Source organism: Schistocerca cancellata, chromosome 10 (genome assembly GCF_023864275.1).
Source record: "Schistocerca cancellata isolate TAMUIC-IGC-003103 chromosome 10, iqSchCanc2.1, whole genome shotgun sequence".
NCBI classification, from domain to species: Eukaryota; Metazoa; Arthropoda; class Insecta; order Orthoptera; family Acrididae; genus Schistocerca; species Schistocerca cancellata.
This window is the reverse complement of record NC_064635.1, coordinates 196443143-196469421: the sequence shown is the minus strand read 5'-3', so window position 1 is coordinate 196469421 and position 26279 is coordinate 196443143. Positions and strand designations below refer to the sequence as shown.

Genomic DNA, 26279 nt, shown 5'->3' with positions numbered 1-26279 from the left:
ATATATAATTCCTTGTAGTTGTGGGCAGGTTTATATCGGTACCACAAACAGAAGTGTGAACATACGTCTTGTTGAACATAAGAGGAATTGCCGCCTGGGTCACACGCATAAATCGGCCGTAGCAGAACATGTTTACCAGGAAGGTGATCATGAAATAAAATTCAGCGACACGAGCGTCATATCTAAAACCTCGCATTATTATGCGCGCATGTATAGAGAGGCTTTTTTTTTTTTTTTTGGTCATCAGTCTACTGACTGGTTTGATGCGGCCCGCCACGAATTCCTTTCCTGTGCTAACCTCTTCATCTCAGAGTAGCACTTGCAACCTACGTCCTCAATTATTTGCTTGACGTATTCCAATCTCTGTCTTCCTCTACAGTTTTTGCCCTCTACAGCTCCCTCTAATACCATGGAAGTCATTCCCTCATGTCTTAGCAGATGTCCTATCATCCTGTCCCTTCCCCTTATCAGTGTTTTCCACATATTCCTTTCCTCTCCGATTCTGCGTAGAACCTCCTCATTCCTTACCTTATCAGTCCACCTAATTTTCAACATTCGTCTATAGCACATCTCAAATGCTTCGATTCTCTTCTGTTCCGGTTTTCCCATAGTCCATGTTTCACTATCATACAATGCTGTACTCCAGACGTACATCCTCAGAAATTTCTTCCCCAAATTAAGGCCGGTATTTGAAATTAGTAGACTTCTCTTGGCCAGAAATGCCTTTTTTGCCATAGCGAGCCTGCTTTTGATGTCCTCCTTGCTCCGTCCGTCATTGGTTATTTTACTGCCTAGGTAGCAGAATTACTTAACTTGATTGACTTCGTGACCATCAATCCTGATGTTAAGTTTCTCGCTGTTCTCATTTGTACTACTTCTCATTACCTTCGTCTTTCTCCGATTTACTCTCAAACCATACTGTGTACTCATTAGACTGTTCATTCCGTTCAGCAGATCATTTAATTCTTCTTCACTTTCACTCAGGATAGCAATGTCATCAGCGAATCGTATCATTGATATCCTTTCACCTTGTATTTTAATTCCACTCCTGAACCTTTCTTTTATTTCCATCATTGCTTCCTCGATGTACAGCTTGAAGAGTAGGGGCGAAAGGCTACAGCCTTGTCTTACACCCTTCTTAATACGAGCACTTCGTTCTTGATCGTCCACTCTTATTATTCCCTCTTGGTTGTTGTACATATTGTGTATGACCCGTCTCTCCTTATAGCTTATCCCTACTTTTTTCAGAATCTCGAACAGCTTGCACCATTTTATATTGTCGAACGCTTTTTCCAGGTCGACAAATCCTATGAAAGTGTCTTGATTTTTCTTTAGTGTTGCTTCCATTATTAGCCGTAACGTAAGAATTGCCTCTCTCGTCCCTTTACTTTTCCTAAAGCCAAACTGATCGTCACCTAGCGCATTCTCAATTTTCTTTTCCATTCTTCTGTATATTATTCTTGTAAGCAGCTTCGATGTATTAGCTGTTAAGCTGATTGTGCGATAATTCTCGCTATCGCACCGTAATAATTTTAACAGGAAAGACGGAAGTGTTAAAGTGGAAGCGTGCACCGGAAGCGTGATGATCGATTACTTTCAGTCGAGAATGTTGGCATTACCAGAGACAGTCTCATAGCGGACGCCACGTGATGGACAGTGGCGCCCTCTGTACTGCCTATGTAATCAGCGCTTCCTCGAGTTCTCCTTGCAGTTAAGCAGCTTACCTCAGGGGAGAGTTTTATACATCGACCATGGCCTATCTGCCCGGAAGTTTTAAGTGAAGACAATACCGGTCGTGAAAGCCATGATATTTTAGCAACGATTAGGGCCAAAAAAACCGAGAAATTCATTGACACATGCGATTTTGGCCTAGGGCAAGTTTTTATGGCCCGGCGCTTGAGAATTGGTATCTCGCAGACGGCGAAACTTTTCGGCTGTCCACTTGCTACTGTGGTGAGCATGTATGGAAAGTGGTTGAAGGGCTGTGAAACTATGAGTAGGTGAAGAGGAGTTTGGTGTTCACACCTCATCACACAGCGTGGTTGGAGGCTTGTTCGCTCTGTAAATCAGGTGGTGACATGTGCCAGATCTGACGACGGAGAACAATGTTGCTGTAAGGCCCGTGAGTTTCGCAGCACACTGTCCAGTGTATACGGGACTGTGGAGCAGGTGATCTCTGTGCGTTCCCAAATGTTCAAATGCGTGTGAAATCTTATGGGACTTAACTGCTAAGGTCATCAGTCCCTAAGCTTACACACTACTTAACCCAAATTATCCTAAGGACAAACACACACACCCATGCCCGAGGGAGGACTCGAACCTCCGCCGGGACCAGCCGCACTGTCCATGACTGCAGCGCCTCAGACCGCTCGGCTAATCCCGCGCGGCCTGTGCGTTCCCACGTCGACTCGACTACATTGTTCGTTTCAATTGCAATGGGCGTACGAGCATCTACACTGGACCGTGGATCAGTGTAAATGTGTCGGCTGCACGAATGAATCATTTTTCTTGTTACACCACTTCGATAGTCCTGTCCTGATTCACTGTGATCGATTCGAAAGGCCGCTCGAAATTAGCAACACGCCACGGACACAATATTCTGCTGCGAGGAACATTCACCTGGTTATTCGTGGACGCTGTGGTAGTAGTCGAGGCCATCATGGACGACGTGAGCATTACCGAAGACCACCTGAATCCCCCCATGCGTTCGATAGAGTTCCCCACAATCGTTTAATGAACAAAGTAAGAGCATATGGACTATCGGACCAATTGTGTGATTGGATTGAAGAGTTCCTAGATAACAGAACGCAGCATGTCATTCTCAATGGGGGGAAGTCTTCCGAAGTAAGAGTGATTTCAGGTGTGCCGCAGGGGAGTGTCGTGGGACCTTTGCTATTCACAATAAACATAAATGACCTTGTGGATAACATCGGAAGTTCACTGAGGCTTTTAGCGGATGATTCTGTGGTATATCGAGAGATTGTAACAATGGAAAATCGTACTGAAATGCAGGAGGATCTGCAGCGAATTGACGCATGGTGCAGGGAATGGCAATTGAATCTCAATGTAGACAAGTGTAATGTGCTGCGAATACATAGAAAGAAAGATCCATTATCATTTAGGTACAAAATAGCAGGTCAGCAACTGGAAGCAGTTAATCCCATAAATTATCTGCGAGTACGCATTAGGAGTGATTTAAAATGGAATGATCATATAAAGTTGATCGTCGGTAAAGCAGATGCCAGACTGAGATCCATTGGAAGAATACTAAGGAAATGCAATCCGAAAACAAAGGAAGAAGGTTACAGTACACCTGTTCGCCCACTACTTGAATACTGCTCAGCAGTGTGGTATCCGTACCAGATAGGATTGATAGAAGAGATAGAGAAGATCCAACGGAGAGCAGCGCGCTTCGTTACAGGATCATTTAGTAATCGCGAAAGCGTTACGGAGATGATAGATAAACTCCAGTGGAAGACTCTGCAGGAGAGATGCTCAGTAGCTCGGTACGGGCTTTTGTTGATGTTTCGAGAACATACGTTCACCGAGGAGTCAAGCAGTATATCTCGCGAAGAGACCATGAGGATAAAATCAGAGAGATTAGAGCCCACGCAGAAGCATACCGACAATCCTTCTTTCCACAAACAATACGAGACTGTCGTCATAAAAGTTTTCTGGGTTTGGTACTGCTTCATAATGCAAAAACTACTGCTGCTCGAGAAAAACCAACGCTTCGGCCACGATTGCAGCGGAATAGAAGGGAGAACAGATAGAGGTACTCAAGGTACCCTCCGCCACACACCGTCAGGTGGCTGGCGGAGTATGGATGTAGATGTAGATGTAGATCTCTGCCCCGACGGCGATGGCACCTTCCAGCAGGATAACGTTCCGTGTCGCAAGGCACAAATCGCGCTACAGTGGTTTGACTAGCTTGATAGTGATCTCATGTTGATATCTTGGCCACCAAATACGCCTAATGTTATTCCGATGCCCTAATTTATGGAAATTACGTGACCTGTGGGTAGTCATCGGATACCACATAACTGAGGAAACCTATAGAGGACTTTTCGAATCCACGCCACACAGAATTGCTGTTGTATTGCATTCTAAAGGTGCACCAACAGGCTAGTAAACAGACAGTCATGAACTTTTGGCTTTTCAGTAAGCACAGTGTCAAAGGAGGAATGGTCAACGTTCAAAGCAAAAAATTCTACTAAACATGGGCTCCAAAATGCGTAACTTCAGAGCTATGAGCATTTCATCTATATCTACATCTACATACAGGGTGATCAAAAAGTCAGTATAAATTAGAAAACTGTATAAATCACGGAATAATGTAGATATAGAGGTACAAATTGACACACTTCCTTGGAATGAATTGGGGTTTCATTAGAACCAAAAAATACAAAAGTTAAAAAAATGTCCTACAGATGGCGCTTCATCTGGTCAGAATAGCAATAATTAGCATAACAAAGTAAGACAAAGCAAAGATGGTGTCCTTTACAGGAAATGCTCAATATGTCCACCACTATTCCTCAACAATAGCTGTAGTCGAGGAATAATGTTGTGAAGAGCACTGTAAAGCATGTCCGGAATTATGGTTGAGGCATTGGCGTCGGATGTTGTCTCTCAGCATCCCTAGAGATGTCGGTCGATCACGATACACGTGCGACTTCAGGTAGCCCCAAAGCCAATAATCGCACGGACTGAGGTCTGGGGGCCTGGGAGGTATGACGAACGTGGCGGCTGAGCACACGATCATCACCAAACGACGCGCGCAAGAGATCTTTCACGCGTCTACCGATATGGGGTGGAGCGCCATCCTGCAAAAACATCGTACGTTCCAGCAGGTGTTTATCAGCCAGGCTGGGGATGATGCGATTCTGTAACATATCGGCGTACCTCTCACCCGTCACGGTAGCAGTTACAAAACCAGAATCACACATTTCCTCGAAGAAAAAAGGCCCGATAATGGTAGATGTGGTAAACCCAACCCATACCGTGACTTTCTCGTCGTGCAATGGAGTTTCCACGACAGTTCTAGGATTTTCGGTAGCCCAAATTCTGCAGTTGTGGGTGTTGACAGACCCTCGGAGCGTGAAATGAGCTTCGTCAGTCCACAACACGTTACTCAACCAATCGTCATCTTCCGCCATTTTTTGAAACGCCCACACCGCATATGGCCTCCACTTCACTAAACCGTCAGGTAACAGTTCATGATGCCGATGGATTTTGTACGGATAGTATCGGAGGGTACGCCTAAGTGCCAACGAAACAGCAGTGTATGGAATGCCGGTGCGGCGTGCGACTGCACGAGCGCTGACTTCCCCGTGCATAGACGAACCCGCTACAGTCTCCATTTCCTCCTGAACTGTCAGCGGCATTACGCCTTGTGCTCGGTCGGCCATTACGGGGTCTATCGTCTAAACATCCCATGGCTTCGAACTTCGAAATCATTCTCGCCACAGCTGCATTTGTCAACGGACCTTTACCCATTCGAATCCCCTTCCTATGACGATAGGATCGTAAAGCTGAACTAGCACATTCCCCATTCTGATAATACAGCTATACTAAAAGCGCCTTTTCAGGTAACGTCAACATGCTGCGACTGCTGGCGCATCTGATTCTCTCTCTCATTACAGATCCTTTTATACACGATTGTCACGCGCAGTCACTGACGTTTTGCTGTCCAGCGCCATCTGTCGGACATTTTGTGAAATGCGTTTTTTTTTGTGCTAATAAAACCCCATGTCATTCCAAGCATGCGTGACAATTTTACCTCTCTATCTATATTATTCCGTGGTCTTAAGTTTTCAAATTTATACTGACTTTTTGTTCACCCGGTACATTGTATTGTATGTGAACCAGGGGCCTAGAAAAAACGGAGAGGCTCCGTCCCCGCCGCAGCCGCAGTGGTCCACAACCCCACGACCACTACCGCAGTCCACTTCACCCCTCCGCCACCTCACACCGAACGACTCTTTCAGGGTTATTGTGCGGTTCGGCCCCCAGTGTCCTCCCCCCCCCCCCCCCCGTCCCCCCCAAGGAACGTCTCACACCAGACGATTGTAACCCCTATGATTGCGTGGTAGAGTAATGGTGGTGTACGCGTACCTCGATGACTTGTTTGCGCAGCAATCGTCAACATAGTGTAGCTGAGGCGGGATAGGGGGAACGAGCCCGCATTCGCCGAGGCAGATGGAAAACCGCCTAAAAACCATCCACAGACTGGCCGTCTCACCGGACCTCGACACAAGTCCGCCGGGGATCAGGCGCTCCTTCCCAGTCCAGAAAGCCGTGCGCTATACCGCACGTCTAACCGGGCGGGCACATCTACATAGATACTCCGCAAACCACCGTACGGTGCGTCGCGGGAAGTACCGTGTCCCAATCCCGGTCGTTTCCTTCCCTCGTCTACTCGCAGACAGAGAGAGGCAAAAACGACGCTCTACATCCCTCCTTATCGCATCTTCGTTGTCCATGCGCGGAAAGTAGCTAGAAAGCAGTAGGCTCGTTCTGCAGTCAACGGTTCTCTAAATTTTCTCAGTGGTATTACCCGAACAGAACGTCGCCTTTCCTCCAGGCTTCCCACTTGAGTTCCCGAAGTATCTCCGTAGTCCTTACGTGTCTCTCGAACCTATCGGCAACAAATCTAGCATCCCGCCTTTGAATTGCTTCGATGTCTTCCTTTAATCTGATCTGGTGCAGGTCCCAAACATTCGACCAATACTCAAGAGTAGATCGCACTAGCTGTCGCACTAGCTGTCTCCTTTACAGGTGAACCACGCTTTTCTAAAATTCTCCCAATAAACTTAAGTCGACCATTCGCTTTAATTACTGACTCATTTACTGACTTTGCAACGTTACTCCTACATATTTAATCGACGAGACTGTGTCAGTCAGACCTCTACGAGCGGGCTTGTTTTTCTTACTCATCTGTATTAACTTAGACTCTCCACCATTTAGAGCAAACAGGCACTCATCACAGCAACTACAAATATTTTTCTAAGTCATCTCGTAGGCTCCTGAACTCACTCAATGACGATACCTTCTCGTACACCATAGCATCATCAGCAAACAGCCACAATCTTGCTGCTCACACTGTCCGTCAGATCAATTACGTGTACAGTGTGTTGAGCTGCCCCTACTGCTGGGTTTTATGCAACCAGCAGTGCCTTGAAATACCGCGTGCAAGATCGTCATACTCTCGCTCACTACGTGCAATCTACTTGTCCTATAGAAAAAAAAATGAATATGACATTTTTCTAGGAAATCTCATGTAGTTAAATTTTGTTCTCAGTAGAGGCCTTAGTTTTCCAATTATTCAAGAGAAACGTAGAAATCGTATCTTCAAAGTCGGTTTTCTTGAGTAACTCGAAAACCGTGGTTTCCAGCGGAAGCACATTCCATTATAAAATCTAACTATGTTAAATTTCCTACAAGAAGGCAGTGTTCACCTTGTCTTTAGGACTAACAGTTTGCGAATAGCGAGAGAGAGAGAGAATATCTGCATAAAACCCAGTGGTAGCGGCACATGAATCACGCTATATAGAGAACAACACCGGTTCTGTCACACTTCCCTGGGGCACTCCTTACGATACCCTTGTCTCTGACAAACACTCGCTGTCGAAGACAAACCACTTGGTTTCGATGGTTGGGTTGTTTTGTGGGAGGAGACCAGACAGCGAGGTCGTCCATCTCATCGGATTAGGAAAGGACAGGGAAGGAAGTCGGCCGCGCCCTTTCGAAGGCACCATCCCGGCATTTGCCTGAAGCGATTTAGGGAAAATCATGGAAAACCTAAATCATGATTAAGTTTCCTTTAATTTACGTCTTTGGTCGCAATCTTTTTGTTTAACAGATTGCCGGTTTCGGTCTTTAATGACCATCATCAGATCTGTTCCATAAAAACAAAGTCCTACTGTACTGCAGCCATAGTGGCATCGTCAAATGTTAAATACGTAATCAGCACAAGCATCGTCAAATACACATAAATCACATCACAAGCTCGTGCATCGTGCATCTGTTAAACGAAAAGATTCTGACCGTAGACGTGAATTAACGGAAACTTATTACACAGTACGGGTCAGTGTGTTATTTCGCGACGATGTCGCAGCTTGTGAAGCTAAATCAGGATGACCGGACACGGGATTGAACCGTCATCCCCCCGAATGCGAGTCCAGTGTGCTAGCCACTGAGCCACCTCGCTCGGTTTGGTTTCGAAATAGTGCTTGGTTACAATGCGCGCAGATGCGTTTGTGTACACATTCGTTACGCGCTCCATAAGAGAGACAGAACCCGGATATGGGGAAAATGCCCTATGCAGTGCACTCCACTGCGTTTCGCACATTACGCAGGACGCAGATGCTGCCCACTCGAATTCTGATCCGAAGCCCCGCTGTATGAGAAAACCTCGCATCCAGTCCCTAGTAAGAGACGTCTGCACTGCTGCGACAACTAAAGGTGTTTCCTTCTGCAGGTAGCGGTCGCGCTGGTGGCCACGTGCGCGGTGTCGCCCCTGCCGCCCACGTGGGCCTCGCTGGCCGGCGCCGACGACGCCGGGGCGACGCTGACCACCGTCTCCTTCCCGGAACTCCTGCCTCCCACGCGCGTGCGGAGGATACACAGGTGAGGCAGCCGCCGCTGAACTCTGTAATGCTGCATGGGCGTTGGGTTTCGAAACGCAGAGCTATGAAAACTGCAATATAGCTTTTTGCCGACGACCAGTCCGTATAGCACGAGATTACTTCCCCTTGTGAGTGAATCCACGGCGTATGATCTACTGGCGCTCATTTCACAATCTCAGATTTTGTTATCTATTGTGAAAACACAGTGCAGATACAGAGTCAATCACTAACTATTGCCACGTAGAATAACTCCGAAAGTATGAAAATAGCTGAAATGTTTCTAGGACAAATATTGCGTGGGACAACGGGGGCCATAAGATGACGTTTGTTTTTTGTTGCTAAGTGATGTCGCGTCAGAGATATGAAGGTCAACTTTTTTTTTAATAGGATGCTATTTTCTGATAGCGGCTATCGAGACGAATCCAATGCTGTGTAACAGTAAGGTCTTTGAAGGTCAACGAAGGTCAAAAGGTGGCGTGAACGTCCATTTACAGAAGGTGTTCGAAGTGATGACCATTGGTATCAATGCAATGCTACAATCTTCTTGCCTTGGATTGAGTGATGTTCCTTATCACATCGGCACTTATCGAAGCACATGCTCTGACGCTTCTCTCTCGTATATTGTACAAATACACTATTGGCCATTAAAATTCCTACACCAAAAAGAAATGCAGATGATAAACGGGTATTCATTATACTAGAACTGACATGTGATTACATTTTCACGCAATTTGGGTGCAAAGATCCTGAGAAGTCAGTTCCCAAAACAACCACCTCTGGCCATAAGAACGGCCTTGATAAGCCTGGGCATTGAGTCAAACAGAGCTTGGATGGCGTGTACTGGTACAGCTGCCCATGCAGCTTCAACACGATACCACAGTTCATCAAGAGTAGTGACTGGCGTATTGTGACGAGCCAGTTGCTCGGCCACCATTGACCAGACATTTTCAATTGGTGAGAGATCTGGAGAATATGCTGGCCAGGGCAGCAGTCGAACATTTTCTGTATCCAGAAAGGCCCGTACAGGACCTCAAACATGCGGTCGTGCATTATCCTGCTGAAATGTAGCCTTTCGCAGGGATCGAATGAAGGGTAGAGCCACGGGTCGTAACACATCTGAAATGTAACGTCCACTGTTGAAAGTGCCGACAGTGCGAACAAGAGGTGACCGAGACGTGTAACCAATAGCACCCCATACCATCACGCCGGGTTATACGCCAGTATGGCGATGACGAATACACGCTTCCAATTTGCGTTCACCGCGATGTCGCCAAACACGGATGCGACCATCATGATGCTGTAAACAGAATCTGGATTCATCCGAAAAAATGACGTTTCGCCATACGTGCGCCCAGGTTCGTCGTTGAGTACACCATCGTGGTGCTCCTGTCTGTGATGCAGCGTCAAGGGTAACCGCAGCCACGGTCTCCGAGCTGATAGTCCATGCTGCTGCAAACGTCGTCGAACTGTTGGTGCAGATGGTTGTTGTCTTGCAAACGTCCCCATCCGTTGACTCAGGGATCGAGACGTGGCTGCACTATCCGTTACAGCCGTGCGGATAAGATGCCTGTCATCTCGACTGCTAGTGATACGAGGCCGTTGGGATCCAGGACGACGTTCCGTATAACCCTCCTGAACCCACTGATTCCATATTCTGCTAACGAACATTGGACCTCGACCAACGCGAGCAGCAATGTCGCGATACGATAAACCTCAATCGCGATAGGCTACAATCCGACCTTTGTCAGTCAGAAACGACATGGTATGCATTTCTCCTCCTTACACGAGGCATCAGAACAACGTTTCACCAGGTAACGCCGGTCAACTGTGTATGAGAAATCGGCATGAGCCAGAGTGGTGTTGTTCGTGTTCTGCATCGCCATAAATATCATCCTTACCATATCAATCTGGTACGGATTGTATGTGTCACATTGAATTCTGTTGATGGGCTCAACTTCAGATTCAGAAGGATTACACATTTATTAATTTCATTTTATTTACTGACAAGGATACATTCACGAATCATGCAAATGTTACTTTGCATAACATGCATTATCGAAAATCCATTATGGCTGTGGCAAGTTGCACACCAAAAACCGTGGTCGGTGAATGTACGAGGTGCATTCAAGTTCTAAGGCCTCCGATTTTTTTTCTTCGGACTGGAAAGAGATAGAAACATGCGCATTGTTATAAAATGAGGCCACGTTCATTGTCAATACGTCCCAGAGATGGCAGCACCGTACGACAGATGGAATTTTACCGCCAGCAGCGAGAATGAGAGCTGTTTTAAATGCTTAAAATGGCGACGTTTTCCTTACTTGAACAGCGTGCAATCATTCGTTTTCTGAATTTGCATGGTGTGAAACCAATTGAAATTCATCGACAGTTGAAGGAGATATGTGGTGATGGAGTTATGGATGTGTCGAAAGTACGTTCGTGGGTGCGACAGTTTAATGTAGGCAGAAAACATCGTGTGACAACAAATCGAAATAACCTTGGGCTCGCTCAAGCCGGTCTGACGACATGATCGAGAAAGTGGAGAGAATTGTTTTGGGGGATCGCCGAGTGACTGTTGAACAGATCGCCTCCAGAGTTGGCATTTCTGTGGGTTCTGTGCACTCAGTCCTGCATGACGACCTGAAAATGCGAAAAGTGTCATCCAGGTGGGTGCCACGAATGCTGACGGACGACCACACAGCTGCCCGTGTGGCATGTTGCCAAGCAATGTTGAAGCGCAACGACAGCATGAATGGGACTTTCTTTTCGTCGGTTGTGATAATGGATGAGGCGTGGATGCCATTTTTCAATCCAGAAACAAAGCGCCAGTCAGCTCAATGGAAGCACACAGATTCACCGCCACCAAAAAAATTTCGGGTAACCGCCAGTGCTGAAAAAATGATGGTGTCCATGTTCTGGGACAGCGAGGGCGTAATCCTTACCCATTGCGTTCCAAAGGGCACTATGGTAATAGGTGCATCCTACGAAAATATTTTGAAGAATAAATTCCTTCCTGCACTGCGCGTGTGCTCTTTCACCAAGACAACGCACCCAGACATCGAGCTAACGTTACGCAACAGTTTCTTCGTGATAACAACTTTGAAGTGATTCCTCATGCTCCCTACTCACCTGACGTGGCTCCTACTGTCTTTTGGATTTTTCCAACAATGAAAGACACTCTCCGTGGCCGCACATTCACCAGCCGTGCTGCTATTTCCTCAGCGATTTTCTAGTGGTCGAAACAGACTCCTAAAGAAGCCTTCGCCGCTGCCATGGAATCATGGCGTCAGCGTTGTGAAAAATGTGTACGTCTGCAGGGTGATTACGTCGAGAAGTAACGCCAGTTTCATCGATTTCGGGTGAGTAGTTAATTAGAAAAAAAATCGGAGGCCTTAGAACTTGAATGCACCTCGTATGGTGTGGGATTCTGGAGGACAAAATTGTAGGCTCCTATTTCATCGAAGGAAATGGTAGGAAGGACACCACGTTCCTGCAAGAAACATTAGGTTATTGAAAGAAATAGGTGTAGGAACAAGGAATAGAATGTGGTATCAACACGATGGATGTCCGGCACATTTTTCGCTGGTGGCCAGAAGTGAGTTGTAGAAACAATTCCCAAATCGTCGGATTGGACGCAGAGGAGATGTATCATGGCCGACTCGTTCGCCAGACCTTACGCCTCTGGAGTTTTTCTTGCGGGGATTCGTAAAAGACATTGTTTATAAAGACGTTCGAACTACACCTGAAGATACGCGAGAATTGTCGGAGCATATGCTTCGGTAAGTGCCGATGTGGTAAGGAATAGCACTCAATCCATGATAAGAAGATTGCAGCACTGGATTGATACCAATGGTTATCACTTCGAACACCTTCTGTAAATGGACGTTCATGCCACCTTTGTGACCTCCGTTGACCTTAAAAGACCTTACTGTCACACATCATTTAATTCGTCTCGATAGCCGCTATCAGACAATGTAAACTATAGCATCCCATTAAAAAAAAAAAGGTTGACCTTCATATCTCTGAAGCGACCCAACTTAACAAAAAAAAAATAAAAGAAAACGAACGTCATATAATGGCCCCCGTTGTCCCATGCAACTTTTGTCCTACAAACTTTTCAGCTCCTATCATACTTTCGAAGTTATTCTTGGTGTCAATAGTTGGTGATTCACCCTGTATATCACGACATCAATACGGAGATTATAATGCACCAGTTGTCCAAATGTGTGACTAAAGTCACATGTTTCTGGAACACGTGACCCCCACCACTATAAGAACTTGGTAATGGGATCATGCCGTTCCGATACATGTGTTTTTAAACGAAATGAACAACACATTTGGGAAATCCGGTGCTTCATAATCTTAGTGGGGATCTCAGATTTGTTCAAGTTTAATTTGCAGGTCTGCTAAATGATCAAAAGAAAATATACAGATTTCTAGGTCATGCATTTTAATACGCGGGCTATTCGGAGAGTAATGAACGATCTGTTGTGAAATGGAAACCATAGCGAGAATTCGATGAAGCTTTGCGCAAGTGTATTTGGCAGTGTCTCTAGTACACCCGTCCACTGCTTCACGTTGAATGTTTCTGTACTGAGAGCAGAGTAAGCACGTAAAAAAGCCTAGAAATTACTGTCTCTTGCCAAGTATGAACGCCTAGAGAGAGATTTTCGCCTGATTTCATGCAACCTATATAATGTAACTGTCACGCACGTCATTCTTCATGAACGGGCGGAGTGGCCGCGCGGTTTGAGGCGCCATGTCACGGATTGCGCGGCCCCTGCCGCCACAGTTTCGAGTCCTCCCTCGGGCATGGGTGTGTGTGTTGTTCTTAGCCTGAGTTAGTTTAAGTAGTGTGAATGTCTAGGGACCGATGATCTCAGTAGTTTGGTCCCTTAGGGGTTCACTCACATTCCATTCTCCGTGACAGTTCTCGGTCGCACACTGCAGGATCAATGAAGACGCTCCTGCAGTATTTTCACTAGGAATGGATCACCCCCCCCCCCCCCCCACCATACAGCTCGGACTTGGCTCCCCCTCATTTTCATCTCTGCTCAAATGAATTGCTGACTATGAAGGTAACATTTTGGCACAGAGAACGACCTGCAGTCCACCGCAGAAAATTGCCTGAAAGCACAGGAGGATGCCTTCTATGAAGAGCGTACTGGGAAGTTGGTACTATCAAGAGACGTAACTGGAAGGTGTAGCTAACGATTGCAAATAAAACAGTTTTCTTTAGTCTGGAACCACGGACCTGCTACTGTTGCAAGTTCGAATCTTGCCTTAGGCATGGATGTGTGTGATGTGCTTAGGTTATTTAGGTTTAAGTAGTTCTAAGTCTAGGGGACTGATGACCTCAGATGTTAAGTCTCATAGTGCATAGAGCCATGTGAACCATTTTTTTTAAACAGTTGATTTTCACTGTGGTTTCCATTTCACAACTGACAGTGCCTTATTTTCCGAATAGCCCTTGTACGTTGTGACTAGGAGGCTCTTAAATGGAGGACCACAAAATGTCACGTCGGCATTTAAAAACTTTGGCCTGATCTAAAGTGCTGTATTTCAGTGTACAGTCGTTTTAAAGATAGAACATTTGTCAAGAAGGATGAAGAGGTTACGTTGTGAACGTTCCTTAACTTTTAAGACATTTAATTCAGTATTTTGGTTCCAATTAGTGTTCAAAATTTCTCCAAAATTTCTCCAAAGCTTAAGCAGCTTCATTTCTTCGCGTAGTTAGTTTAGGAACGTCTACTTACGTAGCTCTGTTGTCTAATTGGTTGTTGATAACACATATGGTTTGATAATATGAGTGTCAAGTCTTTTTAGGCGTACTGGGATAAATTTGACTAAATAAAAGTTTTGGCACAAAAATGCGATTCGTAAAAACGCTTCTATCTGAAAAGGGGCGCCTAATCCATTTAAGTAAGTATAAGGGGTTGCCTAACTCGGCGCGTGAGAAACAGCTTGTTGTAATCGAGTTTCAAAATAGTAGAGTTCGTCCATTTCGTTTCTCCCTGAAGATCTAAAATTATAAAGTAAATCTTGGAGGGCTATCCACTTTGTATCAGATGAAACGGTAACAGAAACCTGTTTCTTTAAAGTCATTACCGCCATTAGACTGTTGTTTATTTACAGTGTTACATTTACACTTAGACAATAATGGTTTAGGCTTCAAAGTGCCATTATCAAGTGTATTATGACTGTGGCCCAACATTGTGAAAAAATTATTAGAAACCAGTTTGTTACGGAGTAGCATACCAGAGATTAAAAACAGCTTTCCCCTACACAGCCATCGTTGTTGACCTTGTAGCTGGTTTGTCAGAGTACCACTGATCCGTCAAAATATTTTCAAATGTGGTTATCCGTCTTTGCAGACAGAATACACTATGAACTTGCCGGACTCCCACCTTAGGTTCACTGTCATCCATCATCCATACAGTCCCGACTTCGCCCCATCCGATTTTCGTCCCTTTCCAAAACTTAAAGGATTCCTTCGAGGCCTTCACTTTTGATAGTGATGAAGAGGCGCAAGCAGAGATGAGGTTAGGACTCCGCTAACAAAGTCAAACATTATCCTCGTACAGTGACGTTATCAACAAATATGTTTCACTAAATATGACGTGCTGTCACGATTATTTACTGATCTGCTACAAGATGGTGATTTTTACATCTGGCATTTCCTGGGGAGCCAATATTTTTATTAATTTGTGGCCAGCTTTCAGCTTGACGACTTGGTAAGTATCCTGCAGTAACCGGAGTGACAATTATTGGTCTATATGAAATAAAATCGGCATAACTTCTGAACCGTTTGCGTTAGATCGTTGAAAGTGCAAGGTTGGTCGCGGAGCATGATGGGAATTAATATGCACATTTAGTGACGAAGCCCACTTTCATTTGGAAGGGTTCGTCAACCAGCAGAATCGGCGCATTTGGGGAACTGAGAATCCGCATTTCACGATCGAGAAATCTCTTCTCCCTCAACGGATGATTATGTGGCGTGCAGTGTCCAGTCACGAAATAATCGTTGCGAAATTCCTTGATGGCACGGTGACTACCGAACAGTACGTGAAGGTTCTGGAAGATGATTTCATCCCCGTTGCCGAAGTGACCCTGTTTTCGGCACGATGTGGTTCATGCAAGACGGAGCTCGACTCCATGGAAGCAGGAGAGTGTCTCGTGTCCTGGAGGAGCATTCTGGGGACCGCATTCTGACTTTAGGGCATGGGCCTCGATTAGCCGCCATATTCTCCGGATATGAACACATGCGACTCCTTTTTGGGGGGCTACATCAAAGACAAGATGTACAACAATAACCCCAAACCCATTGCTGAGCTGAAAACAGCCATTCTGTAGGTCATCGGCAGCATCGATGTTCGATGTTCCGACACTTGAGCAGGTAATGAAGAATTCTGCAATTCGTCTGCGCCACATCATCGCCAATGATGGCAGGCAAATCGCACATGTCGTAACCTAAATCCGAATATCAGTAGTGACGTTTACATGTTGAATAAAGTGTGTCCACACCTTAGTTTGTAACTAATTTACGTTCATTTTTTCATATAGTTCAATCATTGTCACCCCGTATGTTAAATACATAAACATCAAATACTTAAAAATGGCATAAAAGGTTGAAACCAGGATTTTACTTAAATAAACAATAAAACATACAAATGGCGGCGTGCTCCTTTACAAAATACACTCCTGGAAATGGAAAAAAGAACACATTGACACCGGTGTGTCAGACCTACCATACTTGCTCCGGACACTGCGAGAGGGCTGTACAAGCAATGATCACACGAACGGCACAGCGGACACACCAGGAACCGCGGTGTTGGCCGTCGAATGGCGCTAGCTGCGCAGCATTTGTGCACCGCCGCCGTCAGTGTCAGCCAGTTTGCCGTGGCATACGGAGTTCCATCGCAGTCTTTAACACTGGTAGCATGCCGCGACAGCGTGGACGTGAACGTATGTGCAGTTGACGGACTTTGAGCGAGGGCGTATAGTGGGCATGCGGGAGGCCGGGTGGACGTACCGCCGAATTGCTCAACACGTGGGGCGTGAGGTCTCCACAGTACATCGATGTTGTCGCCAGTGGTCGGCGGAAGGTGCACGTGCCCGTCGACCTGGGACCGGACCGCAGCGACGCACGGATGCACGCCAAGACCGTAGGATCCTACGCAGTGCCGTAGGGGACCGCACCGCCACTTCCCAGCAAATTAGGGACACTGTTGCTCCTGGGGTATCGGCGAGGACCATTCGCAACCGTCTCCATGAAGCTGGGCTACGGTCCCGCACACCGTTAGGCCGTCTTCCGCTCACGCCCCAACATCGTGCAGCCCGCCTCCAGTGGTGTCGCGACAGGCGTGAATGGAGGGACGAATGGAGACGTGTCGTCTTCAGCGATTAGAGTCGCTTCGGCCTTGGTGCCAATGATGGTCGTATGCGTGTTTGGCGCCGTGCAGGTGAGCGCCCCAATCAGGACTGCATACGACCGAGGCACACAGGGCCAACACCCGGCATCATGGTGTGGGGAGCGATCTCCTACACTGGCCGTACACCACTGGTGATCGTCGAGGGGACACTGAATAGTGCACGGTACATCCAAACCGTCATCGAACCCATCGGTCTACCATTCCTAGACCGGCAAGGGAACTTGCTGTTCCAACAGGACAATGCACGTCCGCATGTATCCCGTGCCACCCAACGTGCTCTAGAAGGTGTAAGTCAGCTACCCTGGCCAGCAAGATCTCCGGATCTGTCCCCCATTGAGCATGTTTGGGACTGGATGAAGCGTCGTCTCACACGGTCTGCACGTCCAGCACGAACGCTGGTCCAACTGAGGCGCCAGGTGGAAATGGCATGGCAAGCCGTTCCACAGGACTACATCCAGCATCTCTACGATCGTCTCCATGGGAGAATAGCAGCCTGCATTGCTGCGAAAGGTGGATATACACTGTACTAGTGCCGACATTGTGCATGCTCTGTTGCCTGTGTCTATGTGCCTGTGGTTCTGTCAGTGTGATCATGTGATGTATCTGACCCCAGGAATGTGTCAATAAAGTTTCCCCTTCCTGGGACAATGAATTCACGGTGTTCTTATTTCAATTTCCAGGAGTGTATTATGACTGTTGGTCAGTAACATCAAATAACTGTTAACCAGTCTCTCGTTGGGAGAAATGTGTTCGTCGCCAGGGTACTATGTAGAGAAATAAATATGTAGACACGAAGAATAAAACGGCAGGATGTAATGAGTATTATTTTTGTTAAAAAGTCTTAAGAGTATTCACATAAAAAATTCGGAGACATTACTTTTCAGCAAGCACTCATAATATCAAAGTACAGTAGACGTAAACACAGTAGAGACTCTACCAAGGTTTACAAAGTATAAACATGATATAAACAAAATGCAGAACAGTATGGCTTATTGTAAAGATAAAGGAAATGAGCTGATACTACCAACACAAACCTACACTTCACCAACTGCGACATGGTCGCTTATTTCAGTCCTTGATCACAATATGAATTCTTTAGACGATGACCGGTTTCAGTCGATAATGACAATCCTCAGATCTTTTTTACACCATGTCCTAACGTCCATTATGGCTTTATCACTTTAGAACATGGTGTAAAAAGGATCTGAGGATTGTCATTACGGACTGAAACAGATCATCGCCTTAAGAGTTCATATTGTGATCAAAGACTGAAATAAAAACATTAAACCTACACTTGTAGCGAGTTAAAACGGCAGAACGATTTTGTTATGGAGACTCATTATTAGCATGACCAGCGTTGTCAAAGAAATAACAAAGGAAATATGTAAAACGAAGCCTAGAAAGGAAAGTGTCAGATGGCTACAGCAAAGCAGTACAAATGGGAAATGACCCAGAATACGGTGGTATTATAGTACTGGACCACACACATTACTCATGCACAGAACTCGCCATTAATTAAAGTTTCATTCCAACTACACCATCAACAGTTTGTAAGTCTAGAAAAATCAAGAGAGGAAAAAGAAACTCGTGGCTACTTCAAGCGTGGTGTCTGTAAGGATGAGCCAGATAGTAGAGCGATAGTAGGGAATTTTATTTTACTTTTTATTCACTTTCAAAAGTCACTTTCTTCTCAAGCCGTAGCTGGCAGCGTCGGTTGACTAATTTTTCCATCTCACGGTCTGGCAACAGCAAGTCAGCAAGCATCTCGATCACGTGCCTCTCTCGTGTGCTGACGAAGTATGTCTATGCGTAGCTGACCAGGCCACGCTTTGGAAATTTCCATGCTGCCCCCACGCGTTCCTTGGCTTCTGACCAATCAGGGCAGAGGAAGCCACGTGGCCATATTGGATGTACCCGGCCACCCGCCACCGGTCTCTCTCTCTCAATTGCGTGCCCTATTATGTCCTGCCCTTCCCAATTATGCAGCACTGCAGACTTTGTCTTTCCAGGCACCGCTTTTCCTTAACTGTGCGAACTACGGTTCGCCCCTGACTATGCTCTGGCTCACTCTCGCCTCCCTAGGCCTGACTATGTGACCCTTTAGAAGGCAAAAGTGGCCAATAAAAGACTTACTACTTAAAATCTTCCCAATGGTTCTTTCACGCCCACCACCCTCCCATCCCACCGTCCTGCACATGTCTGCATTCAGTTAGGAAACACACACATCAAGAACTCCAGAACCAGCATGGTCCTTTGCAAAAAACATCTCTATTTCTATCCAGCTCCCAAAATCAATTGCTTTGCTGCTTGTATACTGAAGAAAGCTTCCGAAATCAAATTTTAGCTATCTTATTGGTCACATGGTAGCAAGCAAGACGCCGTTCACGCCACACACGCGGAAGTCCTTGTGTATAGATCCAAAGAACAGATAGAGTCTAAGATACGTGGCTCAGGAAAGTCGTAATAGACCATACATGGACAAGCAAACCACATAAGTAGAAGCTGCAAACCGTTATAACCACATGCTTGGTAGCATCTTACTTCACTTTTGGAATGCGGCCTGGATTCGACAAGACGTTGGCAGGGTTCCAAAAGTCTGTGCCACGAGATGTCTGTGCACAGCTCACGCAATTAAGGACCATTTGTTTGTTGATTGGTATCGGTCTTGTCGTAGTTCCCTTCAGAACAGAGAAGTGCTGTTGGGCTTGGCTAGTATTTTGATGGGTTACCGTTCTGGTCTCCCGAGCGCTGTTGGCAAACAGGGTGCACTACGCCCTTATGAAGCCAGTGGGCTTCTTTTTTTTTACTCGGATCTGGCGTGCAGTAGTGGCTCAGAGGAGTTACATTGGGTTCAGGCCAAGCATATTTGGTGGCCAAGACATCAAATTCAAGGTTACTACCATGCTAATCAAGCGACTGCAGTACGATTCTGGCCTTGTCACACACACACGCTCGAAGATACCTTCGACACTAGAGAGACATCAAACATTAAGGATGCAGGTGGTCCGCAACAATGTCCATGCAGTCCACATGTATCTCGGTGCCTTCGAGAACTACCACAGACCTAATTCCAAGTGAATGTCTCCCTCAGCATAACACTGCTCCTCCAGGTGTCCATGTGCATTGTGTGGCGCATGTTTTGAGCAACCATTCGCCTAGATGACAATCTGGATGCCATCATCGACCTGGTGTAACAGGAAACATAGCTCATCCAACCAGATGACACTTTTCCATTGATTGACGGCCCAGTCTCGATAATCCCAAGCCCATTAATTAACGATGTCAGTGAGTTAACATGTGACCACAAGAAACAGCATATTCTGTGCCCAGAAACGTCCCTCCATCAGCATTTTCTACTGTCGACAGATCTGCCACATATCACGTGCTAGCACGTTTCACAGAGTGAGCATGTCTCACAGCTCCATGTTCTGTGACAATATGCTGTGAGAAAAGCACTAAATGTACTTCAGTTTATTGAAATATCTTCAGCTTATTCTAAATTACATCTTGTTTATTTGGTAATAAGAGGTCACCAGATGTATCCAAGTAACTTTTTCTGTCTTCATTTCCAGGTATGCTGTCAGATTCCCAGTGCCACGACCATACCCAGTGGAGAAGCTCGTGCCGTATGCTGTGCCTCATCCAGTTCCAGTACCTGTCGATGCACCTTTCCAAGTTCCAGTACAGCATCCTGTCCAGTATGGAGTGCCTCATCCGGTACCCATACCATTTCCACAAGATATCCCTATTCCATTTCCCCACGCTGTACCAGTTGCTGTGAATCACCCATATCCTGTGCCTGTCAGGAAGCCAGAACCTTACCCAGTCAAGCATGTGATACCTTATGGTGTTCCCAGGCCTTTCCCAGTCCCACACCCAGTGCCTGTCTCGGCCCCAAGTGGAGCCTTCCAGGTTGGAGAGCAGCTGGAGAACAGCCTCGAGCAGAGCCCAGGTGTAACTGGTTTTGTCGGGGACTTTGCACCAACTGGACCGAGAGAGTTTCTACAGCCACTGCCAGTAGGTAGTGTAGAACCACAAGTTCTGCCCACTGCTCAGGGCTACCCTGTGGACCAGACTCCGGGAGTCACTGCCACAGCCCAGCAGCCACTGCACTATCCAACTGGAGGAGCTCTTGTTTCCGTTCAGCATCAACCAGCAGTCATCCCTCAGAACCAGCAGCAAATTGCCGCCATCTCAACAGGTGCTGACAGTTCTCAACAACAGGACTCCAACATCCCCCTACAGTATGCACTCGTGGGCCTCATCCAGCAGCAACTAACCGCCATGCAGACATCAAATCAGTCGAGCATAGATGCAGCTGCAGATGATCAGTCAGCCAGCCAGCCACCTGTACAACCAGGAGGTGATGAAGAAACACCTCACTCCCCTGTGTTCAGTGATGAGCCTGGAATTCACAACGCATCAAACGAAGAACTTCCAGCAAGTGAATCGCCTGTCTTACAACTGCAGCTAGTGACTGCTGGAACACCCCAGTATCAATCAGTCGCTGTCCCAGCGTACCACCAAATACTGCATCCTGCAATTCCAATTCCTGCACCACCACTGCTCTCAAATGACAGTATAGACAGTACTGGACCATTAGCTACGCTGAACGTTTCCTACGATGCCTTGACACTGGCAAATTCTTCATCCATAGAATCTCCTCATCCTTCTGATCCCCACATGCCTCATCCTCAAGACCTTACACCTACACAACACGAAAACCAAGTACAACAATCACCTGAGCAATATCACCAGCTGCTCCTGTCTTCTTTTGGAGGCTACAATCAGCAAAAGGATGCTACCCCTGAGGTGACATCAGAGGCTGTGGTGGACGCTGTAAGTGAGACAACTCCAGCAACTGATGCAGGACTGAGAAGTACTACTGCAGATATTCAGGATGCGGCGTTGGTAAGTGAGAACCTAATCGCTGATCTGCAGCACCGAATATTCCTGTCCAAGCATCAACAACAAACTGCAGCACAGTTGAACTTTACTCAAGACCACACTACAGGAATCGATCTCTTGCAGAAAGCACAAGACCAGGACAGACTCTATCAGAAACAGCTAGATGTGCTCCAAGATACGTTCGCCACATACAAACAGCAACTGGAGCAGAAATTTATCGAACAGAACTTGCAGCAGAACGATCAAGGCGTCTCACAACACTATCAAAGTGCATTTGCGTTGTTCCCATTGTCTACAAACCAGCAAGGTGCACAGAGCACCACCACCAAGGCTAGTGCAGCCCTGCCGGCCACCCCGCCTTCTGCTCCAGTTCCGACGATTATTGGACCTCAGTCCCAAACGCCAGCGGAGCTTGTTCCTGAACCTACGTCAGAAACGTCAACTGGAGTGGTGGCGACAACAACAACATCGACGCCGTTATCTCTCGCGCCACAGTCGACTTCTGCCCCAGAGATTATCATAACATCAGAGACAGCTACTCCATCACTGGCTGTTTCAGCTGCACCAACAAGAGTAGCTGTTTCCACAACCTCAAGCGTAGATGCTTCAGCAGCTACTGGTGCTAACTCGCCAGACGACATCTCATCAGTATCTGCGACTGTGACGCAGGACGCAGTCACACCCACAACCTCGACAACGTCAACTCTCACCTCGACACTTGTGACATCCACTTCTGAACAGCCCACTGTCGTCTCCACGACCACACAGAATCCAGTGTCATCTACATCTGAGCAACCGATACAGACGAGAGAAGCAGCAAAGCAACAAGTTTTCGCTCCAGTTCGCTTCCGCCAACCCGTGATCGATACAGTTCCAACGCAAGTAGCAACTGTTGAAGGTCAGCTCGCCAGCGTTGGGGCGTCGCAGCCAGTACCGAATGTCGTTTCTCAGGGAGGACAGCAAACAATTGGACTAGCTGTTCTGGTTCCTTATCAACAGCAGAGTTTTCCAGTCCATCAGCAGCCACAACATCAACCCGTTTTCACACCATACTATCAGCCACAACCACAGCAGTTCCTACCACCATTTTCTGGAGATGGTGTACATCACCAGTGGAGTATGCCAATGTAGAATAAGCTCTCATTGGACGAAAAGTTTCATTCACGTGTGGCTACAGTGTGACAGAGAAATAGCCGAAAAATGTGTTAGCCGTTGAACAGACTGTCTGACTGTATGCATTTGCTTGTCTGTATGGCTGTGCCATATGATTGTGTGGGGCCATTAGGTACACACATCTACGTTAGATGCATTTACTGGAAAAGTTCAGAGTCCAAAGTTGAACAACCATCTCTAACCTATGGAGTTATTTGATGTCTCGCACACAATTTAGACTATCCCATATGGATCACTGGGGAAATCAAACACAAATATAAACCAGTAGCCATAAATTCTCAACATGCCATTACATGAGTTATAAACTGCTGTCATACATCTACAAGATGCAGAATCCAAACAACAGATTATCTGTCGAATCGTCTTCTGCTAGCCTGTGATCAACATAGTGGCAACAGAGTATCATCGCTTGCAGAGACCGTTCCAATTAAAACTCATTTCACCACCCCAGATCTCCTCACCGAAGGCAACAAGTGTCTCGTATAGTTACTCATCTACTTGTGTTCATCCTAACCACATTCTACCAGTCTGTTACCAGCAACTTCTGTCTACATGACATTTTTGCCAGCATCCCTTGTGGATCCTGCGACATTGCCTTTGTGATAATTAATATCAGGAGCGTAGAACACACTAATGTTATACAAACTATTCCTCTAGTGTGCAGCTTCACTGTAATAGAGCAAGTCTAAAAGTGAACACTTCCGCCGCTTTAACAGTGTAAGCAACTAGATGAAGCCATTAAGGATCTTCATAGAAACTTCATGTGTGCATGGTGTATGCGATTACGAAGACAATAACATTCGGAAGACAAAGATCAGTACTGTGTACTTATATTACGCCCACGATGGGCTCTCATTTCAGCATCTATATATACGATATGAGGAATGGCACTACAACATAACTTCCAATCAATTTCCACAATCAGTGCAAATAATATGCTGGTTACATCATAAGCCAGTTGAAGAATCTAAGGAAGATCGTAAATCGGTGGATGACTGAATGCGTGACCAAACAGTAAGAGCAAAGTGCTAACAATGAACTCGGTTATTCTTAACGAGCGCAAGTGGCGAGCTTCTTCGATTTGTTGTTGACACGCAATATGTCTATCAGGTTAGCCCAGGGCGACTCTGATGACTTGTGTAGTGTCCCTTTTCCTACTGAGTACAAATCGTTTCATAGATTAAAGACTGAATACAGTGTTACAGTTTTATGTTACACTTACAGTAAGATTTATTTGTTAAAAAGAATAGCAAGTTAAAAGTTGCCATAAAGACGTTTGTTTGCCGTTTCGTATGTTTATGTGTTTTTGCTGTCATATTTTATGACTGTTTACTTGTTGTTAAGAATTAAGAATCAAATGTTACTTTATGTGTCTAAATGAGTTCAAATAAATCACACCGATGACAACAGTGTACTTAAGTGTAAATCATTTTGAAACATACTTACATCATTTACAGCTAATTAGCTGCTTTGAAACTAAATTTCTCTATTGCAGTTCCTTTCCTTTTCGAAGAGAAAGAAAAAGATGTGATTAAACTTAGAAAGATTCAGAATATTGCACAAGCGAATTAATTAAAAGGGAATTTAAATAAAATTATAAAACAGCCAATATAACCATTGTACTGATTTCAGTGTAAAATGAACTTCGGAAATTAATCAACTAGCCAATTTGTCGATCACTCACAGTATTTCAAGAACTGTACTCTAACAGGAAAGACGCAGCAGTGAAATAATAATTGAAGAACTATTTATTGACAAATCTGTCATAAGTCTACCACCAACTGATCAACAATAACGAGCCTAAACTGCGGCTAAACTTATTATGCCGAATAAGTCACTGTAGTGACTGCTGTAACTGTGTTTTCCACCATCGTAAGATAAAATGTGAACATGATACTAACTTGACAGACACATATCGTTAAAGAAACCATTTTCCTACAAACGTGATTAACGAGACTTACGTCATGCCATCAGGAAAAACAAAACTTGTATTCTGCAGGACACGCTATGACATGTTAGGTAGGTTAGAGAAATTAAGAAGGGAATGGATCGATTGAAGATAGATATAGTGAGAATTAGTGGAGTGCGGTGGCAACAAGAACAGGACTTCTGGTCAGGTGAGTACAGGGCTATAAATACAAAATCCAATAGGGCTAAAACTAGGGTAGTCTAATAATGGATAAGAAAACAGGAATGCAGGTAAGCAATTACGACCACCATAGTAAACACATTATTGTAGCGAAGGCAGACACAAAGCCTCCACCCAAAACAGTAGTGCAAGTTCGTATGCCACGCACCTGTGCAGGTGATGAAGAGATTGAAATAATATAGGATGAGATAAAAAAAAGTTATTGAGATAGTTAAGGACTGGTTTTCCATAGTAGGAAAAACAAGAGGAGGAAAAAAAGTAGGAGAATATGGGCTGGAAGAAAGAAATGAGAGAGGCAGCCACATGGTTTAATTTTCGACAGAGTATAATACAGTATAATCAGCTGTAACATTTGGTTTAAATTTAAGTAGGCTATGTACTTGGAAGAGACCCGGAAACACCGGAAGGTTTCAGATTGATTATACAGGGTGTTACAAAAAGGTACGGTCAAACTTTCAGGAAACATTCCTCACACACAAAGAAAGAAAATATGTTATGTGGACATGTGTCCGGAAACGCTTACTTTCCATGTTAGAACTCATTTTATTACTTCTCTTCAAAATACATTAATCATGGAATGGAAACACACAGCAACAGAACGTACCAGCGTGACTTCAAACACTTTGTTACAGGAAATGTTCAAAATGTCCTCCGTTTGCGAGGATACGTGCATCCACCCTCCGTCGCATGGAATCCCTGATGCGCTGATGCAGCCCTGGAGAATGGCGTATTGTATCACAGCCGTCCACAATACGAGCACGAAGAGTCTCTACATTTGGTACCGGGGCTACGTAGACAAGAGCTTTCAAATGCCCCCATAAATGAAAGTCAAGAGGGTTGAGGTCAGGAGAGCGTGGAGGCCATGGAATTAATCCGCCTCCACCAATCCATCGGTCACCGAATCTGTTGTTGAGAAGCGTACGAACACTTCGACTGAAATGTGCAGGAGCTCCATCGTGCATGAACCACACGTTGTGTCGTACTTGTAAAGGC

At 45.7% G+C, this 26279-nt stretch overlaps 1 protein-coding gene across 1 annotated transcript in view; it reads left to right on the top strand.

The window, feature by feature from the left end:
- Positions 1 to 24525, top strand: part of LOC126106255 (mucin-5AC-like) — a 34585-nt gene extending 10060 nt beyond the window's left edge. Inside the window, exons 2-3 of the mRNA XM_049912480.1 lie at positions 8480 to 8628; positions 20629 to 24525. Coding sequence (XP_049768437.1) covers positions 8480 to 8628; positions 20629 to 23095 — 2616 coding nt within the window. The 3' untranslated portion in view covers positions 23096 to 24525. The remainder of the gene's footprint in view (positions 1 to 8479; positions 8629 to 20628) is intronic.
- Positions 24526 to 26279: the final 1754 nt, after the last annotated feature.